The sequence below is a fragment of the Anopheles gambiae genome, chromosome 3 (genome assembly GCF_943734735.2).
Source record: "Anopheles gambiae chromosome 3, idAnoGambNW_F1_1, whole genome shotgun sequence".
In the NCBI taxonomy this organism is placed as follows: domain Eukaryota; kingdom Metazoa; phylum Arthropoda; class Insecta; order Diptera; family Culicidae; genus Anopheles; species Anopheles gambiae.
In genome coordinates, this window is record NC_064602.1 from 74,177,016 (window position 1) to 74,196,323 (window position 19,308).

General features: G+C 42.6%; 1 protein-coding gene across 1 annotated transcript in view; it reads right to left on the reverse strand.

Annotated features, from left to right (window-relative positions):
- Window positions 1–13,502: 13,502 nt before the first annotated feature.
- LOC5668029 (uncharacterized) overlaps window positions 13,503–19,308 on the reverse strand; it is a 45,174-nt gene continuing 39,368 nt past the window's right edge. The window contains exons 9-10 of the mRNA XM_061656918.1: window positions 17,738–17,916; window positions 13,503–17,091 (exon numbers count right to left, since the gene is read on the reverse strand). Coding sequence (XP_061512902.1) covers window positions 16,573–17,091; window positions 17,738–17,916 — 698 coding nt within the window. The 3' untranslated portion in view covers window positions 13,503–16,572. The remainder of the gene's footprint in view (window positions 17,092–17,737; window positions 17,917–19,308) is intronic.

A 19,308-nucleotide genomic window follows, 5' to 3' on the forward strand; every position in this document is an offset into this window, starting at 1 on the left:
CACGGTCGGTTTGTAACATCCAACCCTTTTCCGGGTGGAAAGTACGCCAGCTAGCAGCAGCAGCAGCAGCAGCGGCGGTGGCACAAATCCCACCGAGAATGATGAGATTCAATATTGGATTTACGGTTCAAGCTTCTCGGCGTTTATTGGGAGGAATGGGGGTAGATTGCGTGGAAGGTGAAGGCTACTACGCGGATTAAGGGGTCGAAAGGATAATTTTCGGTCTACAGGGACCCGTGCTAGAGAGTGTGGAAAGGATGAACCGAAGCCGTGGAATGCAAATTCACTCACCTCGGCCAGTGGAAGTATGGCCATGGAAGAGGATTGTGAAGGCAACATCATGACTTTTCCCTTTCGTGTCCGGCAGCATGGGAGACTGTGAAAGGGATGGATGAAGAAGAAAAGATGAGGCTTTTTAGCGCACAATATGTAACAGGGCGGGGTAAAAAGGGCCTAGGGGTATCCTCGTTCTTGTCGTCGTCGTCATCATCATCATCATCAGCGTAATATTTGAATACTAAACACTTGAGTAACGAGATTTGGCCTTCCACTTGGTTTAAAGGTACATGCCGGTGCCGTGTTGTGATGGGATTGTCTTCCGGGCAGGTGTTCGCCTGTTGGCTGATAAGAAAGGACGTCGGATGCTTGGAGTGGTTGAAGTACAAAATACAAAACGAACGCGTTTCAGGATGCTTAACTGCTTGTTTATTTGTCTTCTACAATTGCAAATGATTGGGTGTAGTGTGTTAGTGTATCGAGGCATTTGTACTATATCCATACACAAATTCTACAAAAAGTCTTCCACACATGAACGACACGTTGAGCCAAATAAAGTAAAAAGGAGGTAAAATAAAACAATAAACACGAAATAAATTAAATATCTAAATTAAATTAAATACTAAATATTAAATAAGCGCTATTGAACTGCCAGAGGGATAATGAATTGAAGAGTTACTTTCAACTGGCAAAGTGAAGAGCTAGCTAAAAAGCTAATCTATAAAAGAAATTATTATCTGGCAAATTTGAGTGAAGCTAAAAAGAGGTCTTTAGAGATAGTGAGCTAAATAGTTATGCTAAAGAGTTAATCAACTAATGAACTTATGATGTGGTGAATTTGTTTGAAGCTAAAAACAGGTCTGAAGAGCTACTTCACTAGTGGTGGGAGCTCAGAATCGGACCTACCCGATTTCGATTCCGTGTTCGGAATCAATTCCGGAGCCGATTCCGATGCTGGAATCGATTCCGATTCCGGAGCCGATTCCGGATTTGACACCCGAGCCGATCCTAGAGTTGACTCCGGGGCCGATTCCCGCGTCGGCTCCGGAATCGATTCCGACGAAAATTTCATTTTTCCCATCACTATACTGCACGGTTAAAGAGCTATTGAATAACATAGTTAGTAAACTATTAACCTAAATAGTTAGTGAGCTAAAGAGTTAATAGCTAGTGTGCTAAAGAGCTAATCAACTAATGAGCTTATGATCTAGCGAATGTGTGTGAGCTAATGAAGTAGTGAGCGACTGAGCTAAAATTAGCTGTAACCCTATGTTTTGCTCAATAGATCTGAAACTAAATGATTTCAGAGATTATTTAGAAACAGAGCTTATGCGCTGAAGAACTAATGGGGTCCTTTCCGTTTTAAGATCGTAGGCTGAAATTTCAGCCTGTCAGCTGTTTGCATTGTTTAGCAGTTTTCGAGCAGCTATCTAAGTAGGTATAATATATAAGTGGGCTTATCCCAAGGTGTATGAATTTAGAAGGCTGATTTTTATCGCTTCTGTTTTTGGATGAAGATTTTAAGAGTGTTTTGAGTATTCGTCAAGCCTTCAGAAAGCTTGTTTGAATAAAAGGTTTCACCCATCTTGTCAAAAAGTGATATTTAAATTTGGTTTGAAAAACATGCTATAAGTCCGCCTGGACTACATACACTTTGATTCTAGATTCCACCACGTGATCTCTTTAATGCACCTTGGGGTACGTGTAAACAACACCGTGTTTTCGAGCAGGTACTCGAATCTAGTTCTAGCTTTGATGCTAGAATAATCTAGCCTGAAAATAGCAGGCTAGTTTTATGTGTGGTTTTGTATGGAGTGTTTACATGATTTCAGCCTCCAACTGTCAAATTCCATACAAAAAACTAACTAGAATCGTGAAGGGCCCCAATGACGGAATAGATTATCAGATTGATTTATTTTAATGCTCGTAACAATTATTATTTTTCGTTTTCGAATGTCTTTATATTCTTCACTGTATACACAAAGCTTAGCATTGATGGTAAGTGCAACGATTGGCATCAATATGTCAATCAAAATTTCCTGTTAATATTGTTGAAAGCATCGCAAAAACTCATTAATTATTCATATTTTACATACGTCCTCATTTGCAAACATAAGTACATTCACGGCCGCTGGGAACGGAAGTAATGCGCCGTTCATCGTGGCATCTGAAATTGTGCTGTTGTTTTTTACCACTTGCATAGCTTACTACCATTTAATTGCGCTTTTAAACAGTTTGTTTGATTTTTGTTGCTGTACCCAACCACCGCTACCCCCACTAGCAGGGCTGCATTTCTAGGCAACTGTTGTAACTAATTTAAAACTATTTCGATGTAGCAGCGCATTCGTGCGCATTACGTGTGGAATGTAAAACTGGATTGCCGAGAATTCGGTTCAGTATGCAAAAAAAAAAAATAACAGCAATGAATGCATTAAAACCATTTTTGCTACAAATACACAGCCACACAAACAAGCGAGCGTAATTGAAATGAAATTGTGGGAACAACTTTACACGATTATCATATGATTGGATTTAAACAAGTTGTTGTTTTTTGCCTTACCCTGAGAGCGCGATTGCGTGTTGATAAATGCTCGAGTGTTGTACGGATTATTGTAAGAGAAAGTTTTATTACTAGCTGAAATACTGTTTTATTAGGCAAAAAATAAACCGTATTCAGATTGCTTCGGATGGTGGCAAGGGTTTAAAAAAATGGAACTAAAAATGCAAAAATATTGTAAAAACTCGTACTACGTACCGGACCCCGCGGACCTTCGTTTGGAAAGCAAATACAGAATCAGTAACGCTAGTTTTATGTTGGTAGCGCTAGATCACAGCTGGCGAGGTGTGGTCACCATCGGAGAGAAGGACACTCGAACGACTAGTGTTTCTGGTGTCTCTGGAGTATTTCCAGTTGCCTGAAATTGACATCCCAGCGCTCGCTGGTCCTGTCGATGTCGATGTGTGCATGCGGTCAGCAACGTATCCGTAGCTACGGGTCCGTGACGTTTGATCGTTTATTGGTTTTTCGGTTCTCTTCCCGCTTGTGCTGTGAACCCCAAATGCAAGCAAAAGCGCGCGTTCAAGATTGAAGATTTGCACTCGCACAGACGGGTAACAGCGGCTCGAGCCCGAGACCGTTCGATGCAATTCACGCATCCAGCACAATGCAATGCCGCAATGCACTCGACTCGTTCGTTCTTTTCGGCGGTTGCGGTTCGCCTCAGAGCATCGTATGCTGCTGCACTAATGAAGAGGATGTGCTGGAGCGAGAAACTTTCGTGCTAACGCGTTCGCGTAGCGCGACTAGCACGCGATAGGGGACCCAGCTGGACAAAAGAGAAACAGTTTGCGGCGACAATCAACAACACGCTTCTTACGATCGCAGTTAAAAGCGTCGGTTGGACACATTCGAATCTAATCGTGTGGAACAAAAGGTGGGTTCTGAAGTGCTTGAATTTATTATTATATTTTTAAACTTTTCAACTCTCCAATGGTGTGATGTGTGTTTGAATTTGTGCTTTAATTTGTTAGTGTATGAGTTTTTTTCAGATTTATTTCCATATTCGGGATGTACTATTGTACAGCTGGTAATAGAATTCCGTTTGTCTATTGATAGATCTGGTATGATTCGGATTTACAAGCTGCTGGGTCATACCAAACGGTGCAAAAGCCGCCAAAAGATAACGCTACCACCAATTCAGGTTCACCAACCATAGCATTGAGCGCAATATTTCCAACTCGGAACTAAAAAGAGAGACCCATAATACTAGAGCATCGCATGCAGCAATACTAAAGGCATCGCTGGTTTGGTGTCGATGATCGCTGTTCGTTTCAATGCATTTCTGCATCGCTATTTCACGTTCGTTCGTTTGTTAAGGGGAAACTTTCACCATGAATGCACACCTATCGTTCGTGTACATGATTGGAAAAGTTGGTTTAAAAAAGCATTCAGCACCGGTACAGAGATAGCAGCACATACAGCGTTTTTAACTGTATATTGAGGATGGTTTTAGAGTAGCTTTAGTCATGCGTTTGGTTTGTGTTTAAAGTTTGTTGGAAACAGCTCGAGTAGTTCAATTTTTCGTAGAACAAACATGAATTTTTGTTTGTGTATCCTGGCAAAATCCAAATAGCGATCGTTGAAAGGATAAATGTTTTCGTGGAAACCTTCTATTGCATTATTCCTACTGTATAGTGGTACCAATTACACTGATTACTTGAGATATTGCATCCTGGAATAAATTATAAAGCACCAAAGCATTTATGTATATTTCCGGAATACCTGTTGCACTTGTAATAAAATGAACTAGAATGAAGTTTGTAACACTAGTAATACGAGTTGTAAAAGTAATTCTGAGCAATTCGCTTATTACACTTGTGACGTTGATATTTATCTTTGCTTTATCGAATTGAAGGTGGTAGAAGAGCTTAATATTGTAACACTTTCCATCCTCTTAGCAATCTACCTGCAGGTGAAGATCTTCTCATTATCTTGAACTCCCATGAGGCTGGGATATAGTTCAAAGGCTGAAAAAGCTTGTCGCTCGCAAAGGTACAATTAATAATTGCCATTAATAATTTAATAATTAATAATTTTGAAGTCTACTCACTTATTAACAAATTTATAATACTGATCGTCTATGTCTTGCATAAAAGTATATCCATGAAATGAAGCAGTAAATACATACCCCCTACTGCTCCAATAGCCTGACAGGCTACCAACAAAGATAACAAGCTCGCCCACAAATGAAGTTGCCTTTGCGGCTGGCCTGTCTCCGTTACTTACAAGCAGTAAAGTTATCGCGCAAAAGCACAATACATGATGTATGAAATGGGGCCGTTTTCTTTAGCAAAAACACTCCATTAAACGGTTCTGTCATATTCACCAAGCACAGACACTAAAAAAAGCAAACAAACAACGCCGCTAAGTTGGCCAGAAAACAAGGCATATAGAATGACAAAATGAATGGGGCTCGGTTGTAAGGATCCGACCCCTTCCCCCCCCCCCCCCCTCCCCCCGTGGGGGTCCTCACGTGCCCAGAGTGGCTCTCCCGGTAAGAAAACGCAACTGCTGGTTAAGAGTGTCAAAAGCGGCAAACAAAGCACGGCGCACAAACACGGGCAACAAAACAATAGCACACTCGTGGGGATGGTTAGGAGGACGAAGTGAAACCAGTGGGAACCATCCAAAGAAAGCATCGAAAAACGCTTGTAAAACTGAATGAAAGAGAAAGGGAGAAAGAGAGGGTGTACAAAAAAGGGAAAAAAAACAAATAATCTTCTCCCAATTCAAAACTCGTGCGCTCTGCTCGTTAAGGCTCGGTTTCAGTGTGCTGTGTGGGACGCAGGCGGGCAAGCCTCCTTTAAGAACAAAAACTACTACCCACCACAACTACGGTGACACACACACACCCTCACAACAAGGGCCATCGTCCATAGGCCTTCTCGCAGCGGAAGAGGCGAGAAGACAGCCAAATGACACACGAGTATCCACTAGGACAATCATCGTTGTCGTCCTCGTTATCCTCGCTTGCGGTGGCCAACGATGCCAAGCTCCAGGGACCTCCGAAACACTGGAGCAAAAAAACAAGACAAAGAAAAAAAAAAAACCCCTCCCACATACACACACACCCACTCGTAGAAAAGCAAACATTGCGGTGCCTTTTATCGCAAGAACATGCATGTGGCCCATCTTGCCAGCGACGTGGCCTGGTGGGAGCCCCTTTTGGGAGGTTGTGCGAAGGTGTGCTTGGGGCCGGGGTGTAGGTGAATTGTTCGGAGTGGGCAGATAACGGGCAGACCATGAAAACACTTCGTAAGCGGACAAAAGGATGAGCATAACTCCCCCGTGAAGGGCTGCAAAAACATCTAGACAGAGATGGGGAGAGTGAGCGAGCGAGATGGAGAGAGCAAGCGCAGGGTTTGCTTTGCTTTTTGTCGATGTTGTTAGCGATCGTTTGCAAGTTTCAAGACACAACGGGATGGGGGCTTGGTGGAATAAAAGGTTCATAGAAAAAGATGCATAAATGGGCGATAAAGATTTGCAAAGTATAAAAACAAACATGATTTAACGCGATTGCCGTTAAGGGTACCATGGGTGGGCGGACGGGTAAGAATGTTCTATTTTTGTTCTGTAATTTGATTGTTTTTGTTTCGGGGCGCATTTCGCTTGGAAAAAGCGATCAAATGATTATGATCGTTATAGGTTCACAAGCAAAGTCTAATTTTTGGGTATTTGTATGTTTCTTAGAAGAAGCCTTTTTACTTTAATTTGCTTGAGCTTTTTTTCTAGCAAAATCTTGCTATTTTATTCAAGTTGGAGAATCAAATGGATTCAGACAAAAAATCTTCTACTACTTCCAACGTCGCGCGACATGCTGCGAACTTCTGTTCATTCCCCAAAATGCATTGTAACAATCTGTTTCAACCGATTTGCTTTATTGGAGGTAATTTTAGGAGCTTTCCATTCTAATCCATTTTCATTCTTTGCCTTTTCCTTCCTTTCCACCAAGAAATAGAAACAACTTTCGGCAAAGCTGTGGCTGTAATTTTTATCCCACTCATAAGCGCGTCCGCTCGTTCGACCTGCACGGAACCGACGGAGAAACCCGTTGCAAGCGCTAAACTATGAAGCCATCGCGCGCTCGGCTGTCAGAATCGGGGCTAGATTAGGGACCATTTTCCAAATTAGCTGATTCCATTTGGATTATTGCTTCGGAGGGTCGAGGGTTTGCCGAATCGGATCTGTCGGGGTGGGATCACACACCCGAACGCGAAGAAAAAGCGGTTCGTCACCCGCCGCACAGTCACCCGCGGTTTGGGCCAAGTGGCGACGACAGGGCAATGCTGCTGGATGTTTTGCCTCAATTTTACAAAGTGATCGTGGTACTTGTGGTAGTGGGAACGTTCTAAACGCCGTGCTGCTCCGCTTTTCACCACTAAGCAGCACTAATGGAAGCGATGAAGTTTTGCGGGCGGATCAGAAGAGAAATGATGATTCTTTGTCTGTGTGTGGTGGAATACATACGCTTCGTACGTTTCTTGGGAACTACTGTTTGATACTCCGTTGCTGAATCCAGATGTTTCGGTTCATGGTTGTCTGTTATTGGATCTTGATGGTCTAAGCTCGCGAATATTTAACTTACTCTTTCAGTTAAGGTTTTAGCTAAAGCGTTTTATTTTAATTTACATTTAAATCAACACATCAACATTGAATAAAAATCTATCGATTGAGACATCAAAGTGCGTGTTTCAAACCGGTTTCACACAAAAAAGCATGCCTTCCGACAGATTAATCGGATGAACGCTGGTCGGTGCTTGATGATATGATACGTGATTCAATCGCCTCGTTTGTTGTGTATTTATTTGATCCAATTTCGCACTGATTAGATTTAAGGTTTTGTGTTGACCCGTGGAAACCCCCTAAGCAACTGCAAACTGGCAAATTGATGGTGCATGCATGGCACACAGGCAGGAAAATGCAACGCAAACACGATTATCGCACGCTGCATTATATGGTAATTGTTTTTCCAACAAATAGAATGCGAAAAAAAGACACTCCTGCCACTCTTTTCATGTACTTTCACACGCATGCAAACATAGGCGGTGGCTAATTTTGGTGCACTATCAATGAAAATCCGAATCAAAGTGGGACCATTACTACCATCCGAGGGAGGAGCACCAGTGTGTTGCGGCACCGGATGTGGAATTCATAATTAATGTGTTTGTAATCAAATCCATCAAAAATAGCAAAACTCGTGGCAAACGTTGCAGGGAAGGGCGGTAGGATGCAGCAACCGGTGCAGGATGCAAATGAATAAACAAGCGCGTGCACTCCGCGTGTTGACACACTCAACCGGGCAACAATGGCAGGGGAAGTGCGTGGTGTGCGTCTGGCGGTTAGCGCTGTATTTGTGTGATTTGTGCCGTTGGTGCAAGGAAGATCGCACAATAACAACAATGGAGTGTGGAGCGTAGGGAACGGGCAAAGCACTGCAAAAACACAAAACAACGCGCTGGCTCGTTTTGCAATAATTGATCATTTGCAATAGTTATCACATAATTACACAATAAATCCATTAGAGGGGGGGGGGAAAGAAGGTGTGAGGTTGGGTACAGAGCGCCGGTTTGTTTGCTTTTCATTGCCGCAAAATCAATTGGTTGCGCGTTTCAGGTATTGGCAGTATCATTAGCAAAACCCGCGCGGACAGGAACTGCTCCGGCTCCTCCGTGGTCGTGATACTATTATCTATTCCTAAACTGCACTCGAACGGGCGGGCCCCTACGGTGACTATCTTTGTCATAATTAATGCAAGACGATCGAGCCGCATGCATTATTGAGCGCTGCACCGGGTGAGGTGTGTATGTGTCTGTGAATAGAAGGGCATGGTTCGGTAGGTTTGCAGTGGTAAAGGATCGTCCCATTGTCAGTCGATTCAAAATTCATGCCAATCGGGTTGGGTGAAGCACTGAATTGATACGGGTTTTTGGTGAGGTGTAAGGTGACGTGACAATGAAGTTTGGAGCGAATTAGAGTACGAAAGAGTGTGAGGAGAGTGGTATAATGTTGGTGGGTAAAAAGTATATCAAACTGCTGGTTTCACTGCTTACACTGTGGGTGACATTCTGGAGCAAGGCAAGATCTAAATACATATCATTGCGCAGTGAAGTTATGTTGACGACTTTCTGTGAGGTTGTACAGAACTTTTTCTTCTGTAAGTTTTTAGATTTGGTCCCTCATATGCTTAATGTGTCGGTTGAAAATAGTCAGAGACTTGACTATCTGTTGTTTAGAGGAGGCTTAGCAGCCTGTTCCTCTTTTTTCTTTTCTTGTGCTGGGTTGCCATCTTGTCGATAACATAGACTTGAGAGATTACAGTTTTTATTTTTGTTATAAGTATATTGTTGGTTCGTTTTCATTCTCAGTTATTCATCTCTCACATAAATTTCCTTTTTTCTAGTTGTATTATGCCCTTTATTTTGTGATTTGTTGTTTTCCTTATCTAATCCATGCTATAGTCTTATACCTATGTCCTTTGGTACATGTTGTTTGATTTTATTATGATCGTTGTTTTGTCTCTACAATTTTTTTGCGAAATATAAATAGTTTGTTTAGTGTTATTTCCGGATGTTTTATTGTTGTTTTGTTACAGTTTTTATTTTGTTTGTTTTTGGTTTTTGTAATGTTAAGTTTTTGTGGATGAGCCCTTGGTTCTTATGCCAACTGTTAGTTTCCGAAAAGTATGGTAATATTCATCCATTCGTCATATTGTACAAGTTGTTTTAGAATATTTCAAGTTCTAATATGTGATGATTAAACAAAAACAAGAAATGCATTTCCAGGTCTTCTATCAGATAAGTTGGCAACCATTTTACCGGTAATTAGTTTTTGAACATATTTTTCCAATATTGGGACCCTTTCTGTTTTTAGTTCGTAGCCTGAAATTTCAGCCTGTCAGCTGTTTGCATTGTATAGCAGTTGTCGAGCAGCTATCTAAGTGGGTATAACATACAGATGGGCTTATCCCAAGGTGTATTATTTTAGAAGGCTGATTTTTATCGCTTCTGTTTCTGAGTGAAGATTGATCAGTCTAGGGTTGGACGTTGCGTTATTTTGCTACATATAAGTTTATTTTAACGAATGACTTAAAAACTAGGCTGATTGCGCGCGCGTCCGATCGCTGCCATTGCCGTTCGTGGAAGAAGGTTTCCGCTGTTCGGGCGATCACCTTTCGCCTGTTGCCCTCTCACGCACACCAACCAACGCGTTGATGGCCGCCAAATAATTGCACTCTGCTATAATTAATTCTCTGATTGTGGCAGAACTCTCTAATTATAGCATTGCGAATATCCTCATCCGCAGATCCTAACTCTTATGTATAAACTGTTGTGTGCGACAAAAGAGGTCGCCTACCCCTGGAAGCCGACAGGATGAGTGCCGATCGGGAGAGATAATCGGTGATCGGTCTTCTGCATGATGCAAGAGATCGATACACGAACGGGCGCTCTCTCCTACGGACCGCGATAAGGGTCAGACGTGCGTGCTACGCTTATTTAATTGTTAAAAAGTGAATTTCATGTGTGGCGTTTAAAATAAAGAGAATAAGTTTTAAACAATACAACATAAACAAAGATTTTAAGTGTTTTTAGTGTATTCATCAACCCTCCAGAAAGCTTGTTTGAGCAATAGTTTTCATCCATCCTGCCAAAAAGAGATGTTTAAATTTTGTTATACAAAAGATGCTATGAGACTGCCAGGACGACATACACTTTGATTCTAGATTCCATCACCAGATCTCTTTAATGTACCTTGGGATGTAAACACCACCTTGTTTTGCCATTTATTCGAGCAGGTACTCGAATCTAGTTCTAGCTTTGAGGCTAGAAAAATCTAAACTGAAAATTGCAGGCTAGTTTTGTGTGCGGTTTTGTATGTAGTGTTTACATGATTTCAGGCTCCAACTGTTAAACTCCATATAAAAAACTGACTAGAATCGTGAAGGGCCCTATTATGTCCTATAACCTAAAGCGCAGGTTTGATGGTTTTACATTTGACGAAATGAATTATTTTTGATGAAGGAATTCAGGAAGATATTTCAAGAATTTTGAAGATTTTGGTAAAATGAGTATAATCTAAACTCTATCTATAAGGTAGACTTCGAAGAGACATACAGCACTGAGCACTGAGAGGTATCTGACTAAAGGAAATGCCACTAATTGTGTTACTATTAAGTATCCAAGATGTTCAAACATGATATCATTTGACAGCAAGAAATAAAAAAAAGTCCAATGAATATCGCTTACGGAATGAATATGATGAGAAATAATTACCCTCTAAATTAGATTGTTTTCAATGCGCAGCATTAGGTTAGTTATTTGAGTTATTGGAGCCTAACAAAGAGCAACTTTGAGCGGTTAGAGTCAATAAAAATATTGCAATTTCAGAGTTTCCGTTTCAGAACCCTTCGATATTTGATTAAATATCATGTTTGAAAAGTTTCAACGCCTTAGAATTGCTGCATCGTTCTGAAATGTGTTATCAAGCATCGTAAGAAAAATGTGTGCATTAAAGAAATTGCTAAATGCACTCAAAGTGATCAAACACCACGTTAGCTGCTTAACCAACAGGCAACATTCTGACACCGATCTCCGAGCATCGCCGTATCATCCGTAGCAGAAAACAGCATCACATCATCCGGCCACCAACTTGATTGCCAGCACTCCAACCACCGATTTGTTGTAACGCGTGCGCTAATTGCTGGGTCATGCGGCTGAGCCAACCCTACCGTCAAAGATCAATATGCCGCTAAAGTATGCACAGAATGCATGTCATCAGCAGTGCTCGCAGAGGGAACCGGAATCCTGTCAGCGGTGGGGTTGAGAGGCCCACACGGGTAGAGCAAAAAAAAAACCTCGATTCCACCAAACCAACTTTCCAAATCCCAGCAGAATCCGAACCGAAACCCCGATGAGCTGTCAGCGAAAGTGCGAAACTTTCATCAGTGCAATCATCATGCTATGTTCACCGGGGAAGCAGGGGGGATGTAGGCATTCCAGCTTTTCCCTTCCGTTTTGGGGTGCAAACTCCAACAGCAGCATGATGGTACGGGCCTCTGCTTGCCGCGTTCGTTCGTGCCACCCTTCCCGATGCACGGCAGCGCAGGAATGTGTGGCGTTTTTGTATGAAAATTGACCTATTCAACATCATTGGGGATTCCGCCACGGGGGGAGCCGATTGTGGGTGAAATTTTATCGGAAATGAGATTAATCGCCAGCAATACGAATTGATTGCTGCTAATCTAAATTGATTGCACCGCATGTGCTCTTGCCACGGTGTTTTTGAGGCGCATGTGTGTGTGTGTGTGCTTGAGTGAGTGTGGCCAAAAGCGGATCATTATCGGATGCGCCGCCAGCACACACGCTTTTTTTGTGTGTGGTTGGGGAAAAGTAGCTTGTGCAGGAAGAACTTTGATGTGGTTTTGCCCGCTGTTTTCCGCTGAGCCGTGCCACAACGATTTGAGGATACTCTTTTGCTGTATCTATTCAAGATGTTATAAGATGTTTTACGCAAAAAGGGGGGGGGGGTTTGCGTTTTCAGTTGCGTATAGTATTTCGGAATTGGAAGAGAGATTGAGTTGGGTTGAGTTTGTGATAACATTCTGTACATATAATTGTACACAGTCGCATTTAAGCATGTGCTCAGCCAACAAAAATATCTTCATTGCTTACCATCTAAGACGCTTCTAATGAAACAAAAAGAGGGGAAAACTTATTTCCATTCCCTTCACAGTTCATCAGGCACAAGTGTTTCGTTCGTTTCCTTCCTTCCCGTTCCAGTTTCAGCACTCATTACCCACCAACACAAACGCGTTCGCTCGCTCCATCCGTCCGCTTTGAGGCCAATTAATTCTGATAGAATTAATTTATTTCCCTTCGTCATGCTCCCGCTCCTTCCACCACTTCCCGGTAATTTTTCGGATACTGCTTCCCTTTCGACCACTTATTCGCCTTTGCTTAGTGTGTTCGGCAGCAGTCGCAAGGTCGTGCAAGGGCCAAGACGTTAGTACCTGTTTACTGCTTCATTCTCTGGCCCGAAGACGACCGTTCGGCCGTTCAATCGCAAGGGTTCAAACCGTACGGACAATGTTTGCTTTTCTTTTATCCCTTTGTGCAATGAAGCGAATGGAAGCAAAAACGATGAACAGCGACGAACACACTACAAGCGATGCCTTTCGGTAGGGGGGAAATAAAGCTACAACCAAATTTACCTCGCCCCACCACCGGAAATACACCGGATTATCGACCAGCGGCAGTGTGTGGTAGCGGCAGTAGAGTCCTGCGAGGCTAATTTAGCGAAGAACTCTCCTCGGTGGCATTTATTACGTGGCCACGGGAACAGTTTTATAGATGGTGTAATGGTGGGCTACCAAGTATAATCATCCCTTGCCCCCTGTGCGGTAAGTTCGTGGACTGGTAGACAATCATTCAAGTGGCGGGAGGGATCCGGCAACTGCAAAAGGGAACGAGAATTAAAAGATATTTCGACACAACTCCAGGTCACTGGGGCGTGCGATGAAGTGAAGACATATGCTTTGGCTGTGAAGAAAGGATAACTTGCGCATAATTTATTAACTGCTTGATGAATGGGGTGTGATGTACGGAAATTGAGCTCACATTTGCTTCAATTGGTTGCTAACAGAGATCGAGATGAAGGAATTCAACTGCCGTTTTGTTTTTCAATAAGGTTTGGTTTTATTTATTTAATCCAGCTTTGTATAAAATCACACTGTTCTCTTTGCTTGCTTCTTGTGTTTTCCTCTATCCACTTGACTTGTATGTTTCATCGTGACTGTGGCGAAGATTATTGCAACAACTTACCAGTGTACACAACATTATAATGCATAAATGCCCCTCGTTCGTACGCTCAGAGGGCTGTATTTGGGGCATCGTTTTCAATATGTTACTCCAAAATGGGTTAATTTTTCTTTGCTTTTTTGTTACTGTTTCCGTTTTGTTTATTAATTTAATATTCTTATTTAACACTTATCGCTTTGTTCCACTCTATCTCTCTCTCTCGCTTACGTTTATCTTTTTATTCGTGTTTTATTTGTTTTATGTTATTGTTTGGAAATGGCATTCATGACCACCTGTCAACAACACGACAAACATATTGCCAAATAAAGTTTTGTTTCATTTTACAATTATTTCTCATTTTTTAACCGTAAACCATCCTGTGTTGCTACGTTCTCTGTCCTCTGTCTGCCTCTTTATTCTCTCCTTCGCAGTCTTATTTTCCCTCGAACACGTGTGCACTAAATGTGTCTTCACTTTCGGGTGTTCGTTTTTGCCTAACGATGGGCTTCGAATGGGCTTGTATGAACTGTTTGTTTTGTTTTTGTTTTGATTTTCTTTTTGTTTTGTCACAATTTGTTCGGCACTTTGTTTCAAAGTTTAGTTCGTTTAGGATCGGTAGCATACAACTTGAAACGTTTTGTGTGGGTGTGTGAGAGAGAGAGAAGAAAATTTGAGAAGGAGATTTGTTTTCTTCTTTTAGCTAAGCACATTCTTATCAATTTACTTTGGGGGGAGTTTTCATGAATAGAGAGTTGTTTCTGTTTTTTTTTCTTGTGTTAGTTTTTTTCCATTTATTTTGTATCTATTTTACAAATGGAATTGTTTTCTTTATTTGAAAACTTTATTTCCTATTGGTTTATTTCGGGTTTTCTTTGTTTGCATACAACACAAATTTAAAACAAATTTAAAATTGTCGTAAAATGTTTCTATCTCATACTCCCCCTCCTGCAGCATTTTCCTCCCAGTCGGAAAATGTGAAGCTGCCCTGCTAGACAGTTTTACATATCGTTATCATACTCTTCAATTATTCATAACCTTGCACGGGTTTCCAACAGTCCCCGACCAAGCTTGAGCCCACCGAATGCAAATGCTTGAGAAGGCGGCGACAGGGGGCGCATTGGAAACAGGTTTCGCAGGTTACAAATTTCGCGACATACCGACCGGAACGGTGTCCTTTTGCCGAGGTTCGAGGCATATGTCGCGATTCGCACCAGGATTTAGCCTAGCCGGGATTGTGGCACCGGATCGATAAAGTGTCTTTCGCGCGAAGGAGAACGGCGTTTTCGTGTATTCGTTTCTCTTCTGCGTAGGGCAGATGTTGCTTATGGTCGTGATAATTGTTTTATAGTTCAGACAATCTGGAAATCACGAGCAGGAGTTGTCTTTGGAGAGTTGTAAAAGTGGATGTTTGGGACGGTGTATGGTCGATGTGTGTGTGTGTAGTTTGTATGGTAACATAGAGGCAAGGAAAGTTTATGCAATTACGTTTGACTAGTTTTGGCATCGTCGTCGTTTTTGTTTCGCTTTTTAACCTAACACACCTACCATTCGTTTTTGGCACATTGTTTTATTACTAGCTGTTACCTAAATTGACTGTTGTAATTACATTGCGCAAGGGGGAGACACGTTCGTAGTACGAAGGTTGTAGTACGAGAGAGCGTAGAGCCTTACCATTTAGCAGGTAAGAGTGGAGTGGCCATCAATAAGGCCCAGTTTGTAAGTAAGAACGATTAGAGAGCTTAACGAGCGAGCGATAAAACGTACAATAGCGGAGAGAGAAATTTAACCAATACAAAGCAATCGATAGCAGTATTTATCTACACTCGAAATGGGTTTGTAGCTTTGTTTTTGTTCGCACCATTTCTCGTTTGAGTGGGTTTAATCCTGTTTTTTTTAATTGATGTTTCATCTTACACTTCCAAAGACAGCATCATTTACACATTTTCGGAACAGAAACCAGTAGCTCAACATGTTTGTTTTTTCTTGCTACACCACACACCAGATAGAATGAGATGGTCGTCCTACAGTTAAGCACGAAAACGAACAGTATTTACAACACTTTTGATTTATTTAAAAATTGCGTATTTAATAACCGTGAATGCGCGAAACGCTTCCTAATTGAATCGATGAAATCGCTTCGAGCTTTTTTCTTGGGTGAAAGATCCTGTACGGTACCGGTTCCTGTGCGAGGAGGACGTACATAAATTGAACAACAGTTATTTTTGTAAACGCTTTTTACATCGAATAGGAGATGGTTTCTCTTGCCGGGTTTAGTTTTACTTTCTTTACTGTTGTTGATGTACATACGAAAAATAAGGTAATATATTATGTACAGCATTGTTTGATAAATGAACTTGTTGCTTACAGAGCTTTTTGAACGTGAGCTTTATATTTTAGTGTAAAACTATCCAACATGCACGAAGTATGATATTAAATTAGGTAGAGATGATGTGTAACAAATTATTCAAAATGATTTAGTACAATACGTTGACGAAGCTAAGCTATGTAACGGTTCTAATTCTCGCTCAAAGAAACATACTCCTTACACATTGCAAGGTGACGGGGAGAACCTCTGTAGAGCGAAAAAGGAAAATTCTCAAAATGATTTATGTGGCACACTTGCTGAGGAATGCTCCTATTCCCTTCCTCGCCAACCCCTTCTGCCTTTGAGCAGGAGCGTCTAAGACGCGCCTGCCCGCTCCGAAACAAGCAACATGAACAACGTGTAATATCCGGTCGAGCGCTAATCAATCACTTCCGGTCATTTTGTTTCTCTCCTGCCCGGGGAGGTCCCGGGGGCGAATTCGAGCGGCTTAAATTCGATTATGCCGTCACCTTGACGGTCCGAGTGCACTGCATTAAGGCTGCAAAACACAGCACAGACATTAAACAGTACACAGCAGCAAACGCTGCGCTTTACGCCCCGAAGCGGGCGACACAGCGTTACAGTGTCGATCGTGCCAGCCAAGATGCCGGGCCAAGAATGAAGCGGCTCCATCCGGCTACCCAGTGCAGTAGCATGCAGAGCAATGATGCAGCGAGCGGGCGGTGGCCGGGCTGCAACCTTACGGTGGATCCGGTCGATCCGAAGATGGGAAAATGAATCTCTTCCGGCTCCATCAGCTCCTCGTCATCGTCCAGCCCGTTGCCCGGCACGGTGTTGATGGTGTTGGGACCGAGCTTGTACCCCGACAGGCCACCGTTAATGTTCGACACGGCATTGCTGGAGGAGGAGGAGGAAGAAGAGGAGGACGAAGAGGTGGCTGACGATGAGAACGAGTTTCCCGCTCCGGAGTGGGTCGTTTGGGTGAACGGTTTGTGCCGCTGGGTGTAGTTGACTTTGAAGACGGCTTCGGCGACACCGGCAGGCGAGGACACGACAAAGTAGAACGTTCGCGGGACCTTCTCGTGCATGTGCACGTAGGTCAGACGTGCCTCCTTGCAGTGTGGCGTCGGCAAATCCTGTGTCGAGAAAGAGTGGTACGTACGTGGGTGTGTGTGTGTTGTTAGAAAGGCACAAATGAGAATATTGCAATCGTTTCGGATGCTTTCGGTTGCAATTGCAACCAGTGCGGGAGTGGGTAGCAGCGGGACCGGATAATGGCAGGGCAATGGAGGGCTGGAGTTTGAATTTTGATAGCGAAGCACCAAAGCACGGCATAGCGTGTGGGAAAATCCGGCAGGGTGAAAAGAAAGAAAAAACTAACAAGAGATAAAGGAAAGGAAACCTCAAAATGGAACCATTTTGATATGAGGTTGCGAAAGGTTCACGTTCCACCTTGATGTGGTCACGTGCGTAATCATCAGTTGCAATGAGAGTGGTTTTTGGCTGTTCGTCAAACCCCCAACACTAGACGCTCAGTGCCGAGCGCTTGCCGGGGTGAAATAAATCATGTCCCAGTGCACGAAATGATCGGGTCACTAACATTTTGCTAACGTTGCAATCAGCATGCATTGCAAACATCTTAATGTGCACTCTCATGGTGAATAAGGTACTTTATTTGAAGATGTCTAGCAAAACTAAACAAAAAAAAAAAGAATAATATTAAATGCATTCTAGGAATTCGTTGGGCTGGATGAAGCTTTGGCTTTGATTTAGGTCTCTTACCGTAAATCCGTAAGCAATAACTTCTCCACCGTACTGGCTTCCGGGCGTGTAGATGCGATCACCGTGAAGCCATCGTGCGGCATAAGGAGGTGGACTGGCACAAAAATCTACTGAAAGGTGCAGCGGGGATCCTGCCATTGCTGCAGGTGTTGAGTTACGGGCTGTTACTCTTGGAATGCCTGCAAGAATTGGATATAGAGCGAAATTTAGAACAGATCTGTTGGTGGTGTTCAAAGGAATAGCTGTAAGATATGGATATTCCGATGGTTTCATATCAGTAATTGCAATTAAATGAACCTAATTTAGTTGAATTATACGTCAGAATTCACGAGATAAAATTCCGATTGCTGGTTTTTGTTCTTGATCTTTGGTTGGAGAAGACAATTGATCGGAATTGATTGATGCATTGGGATTTGATCCAGTTAAAATTATCTCTTGCTTAGTCCGATTCAATCTCTCCTCCAGTAAACCACTAAAAAGGCATTAACTCTTATAGGCATTGGTGCCCATTGTGTTCTACAAAGCGTCGAATGATAATCGAATGTGGTGAATATAGTTAATCTCAATAATATCTCAGTTCATAGTTTCTAGATTGTCAGAAATACATGTAGAAGATATCTTAAGAGTTTACATTAAACTACGATTCTCGCTAGAGGATATGCTCTCAAAGATCCTGATGTTGGGAAATGTTTGCTTAAAATCTTCAGAATACTAACAATTCCAACTCTCTCGCAACCCAATATAGCTCTAGGCTCCAGCTGCTTAATACGTTGTTAACCGACAACCTTCCCAAGTCGTTTGCAATCATGAGAATGACATTTGATATCTTTGGCATTTTAAAAATTAGTGTCTAAACTTTCCGCTTCAGCTGAAAGATAAGCCTTCGCTCCAAAAAATCCCAATTATGAACTGATAAACACCGCAGCAAAACCGTCGCATAATATTAAACACCCTGAACGGTGTTGGGGCGTTGGAAAAACTCGCTCACTTTACTCGCTCTTCCCAGTACACTGCTGGAACAATTGCGCCGCATCGCCCATGCTACAGCATACACCATCTCCATGACGACCGCCTGTGGGTATGGGTGCTCGCCTTTTTTCCATCTGATTTTCAATACCGAAAGCAATGAGGCAGAAATGCAAATGTGTTTTGCCGTCGCTCCCGTTCGTTCCGGTAGAATGTGGCGCGGGACCAGTTTGACAGCGCGCACTCGTCGTGCCCGTGGGCATCATAAATGTCATTACGGTTGATATACATCTCAGCACATCTGCATTTTTATCGCCGGCGTGGGTGGGCGAGAAGGGAGAAGGTGTACATATATTCACATTTACCGTCTCCACCACGTGGCAGCATCATCATGGCCGGGAGGCATGTTATTTTGCAGCATATTACTAGTTCGGGCTGGCAGGGTTTCTTAATCAGTTGGGAGGATGGGACAGCAGCAGCAGCAGTAGCAGCAAAAAAGTGGAAAACTGCTGGATAGGAGTGTGAGACAGACTAATGAAGTAGTCACGAACTGGAATGTGTGAATATGGTCGGCAGGATGGAGAGCATTTTCGTGGTGTTGAGCC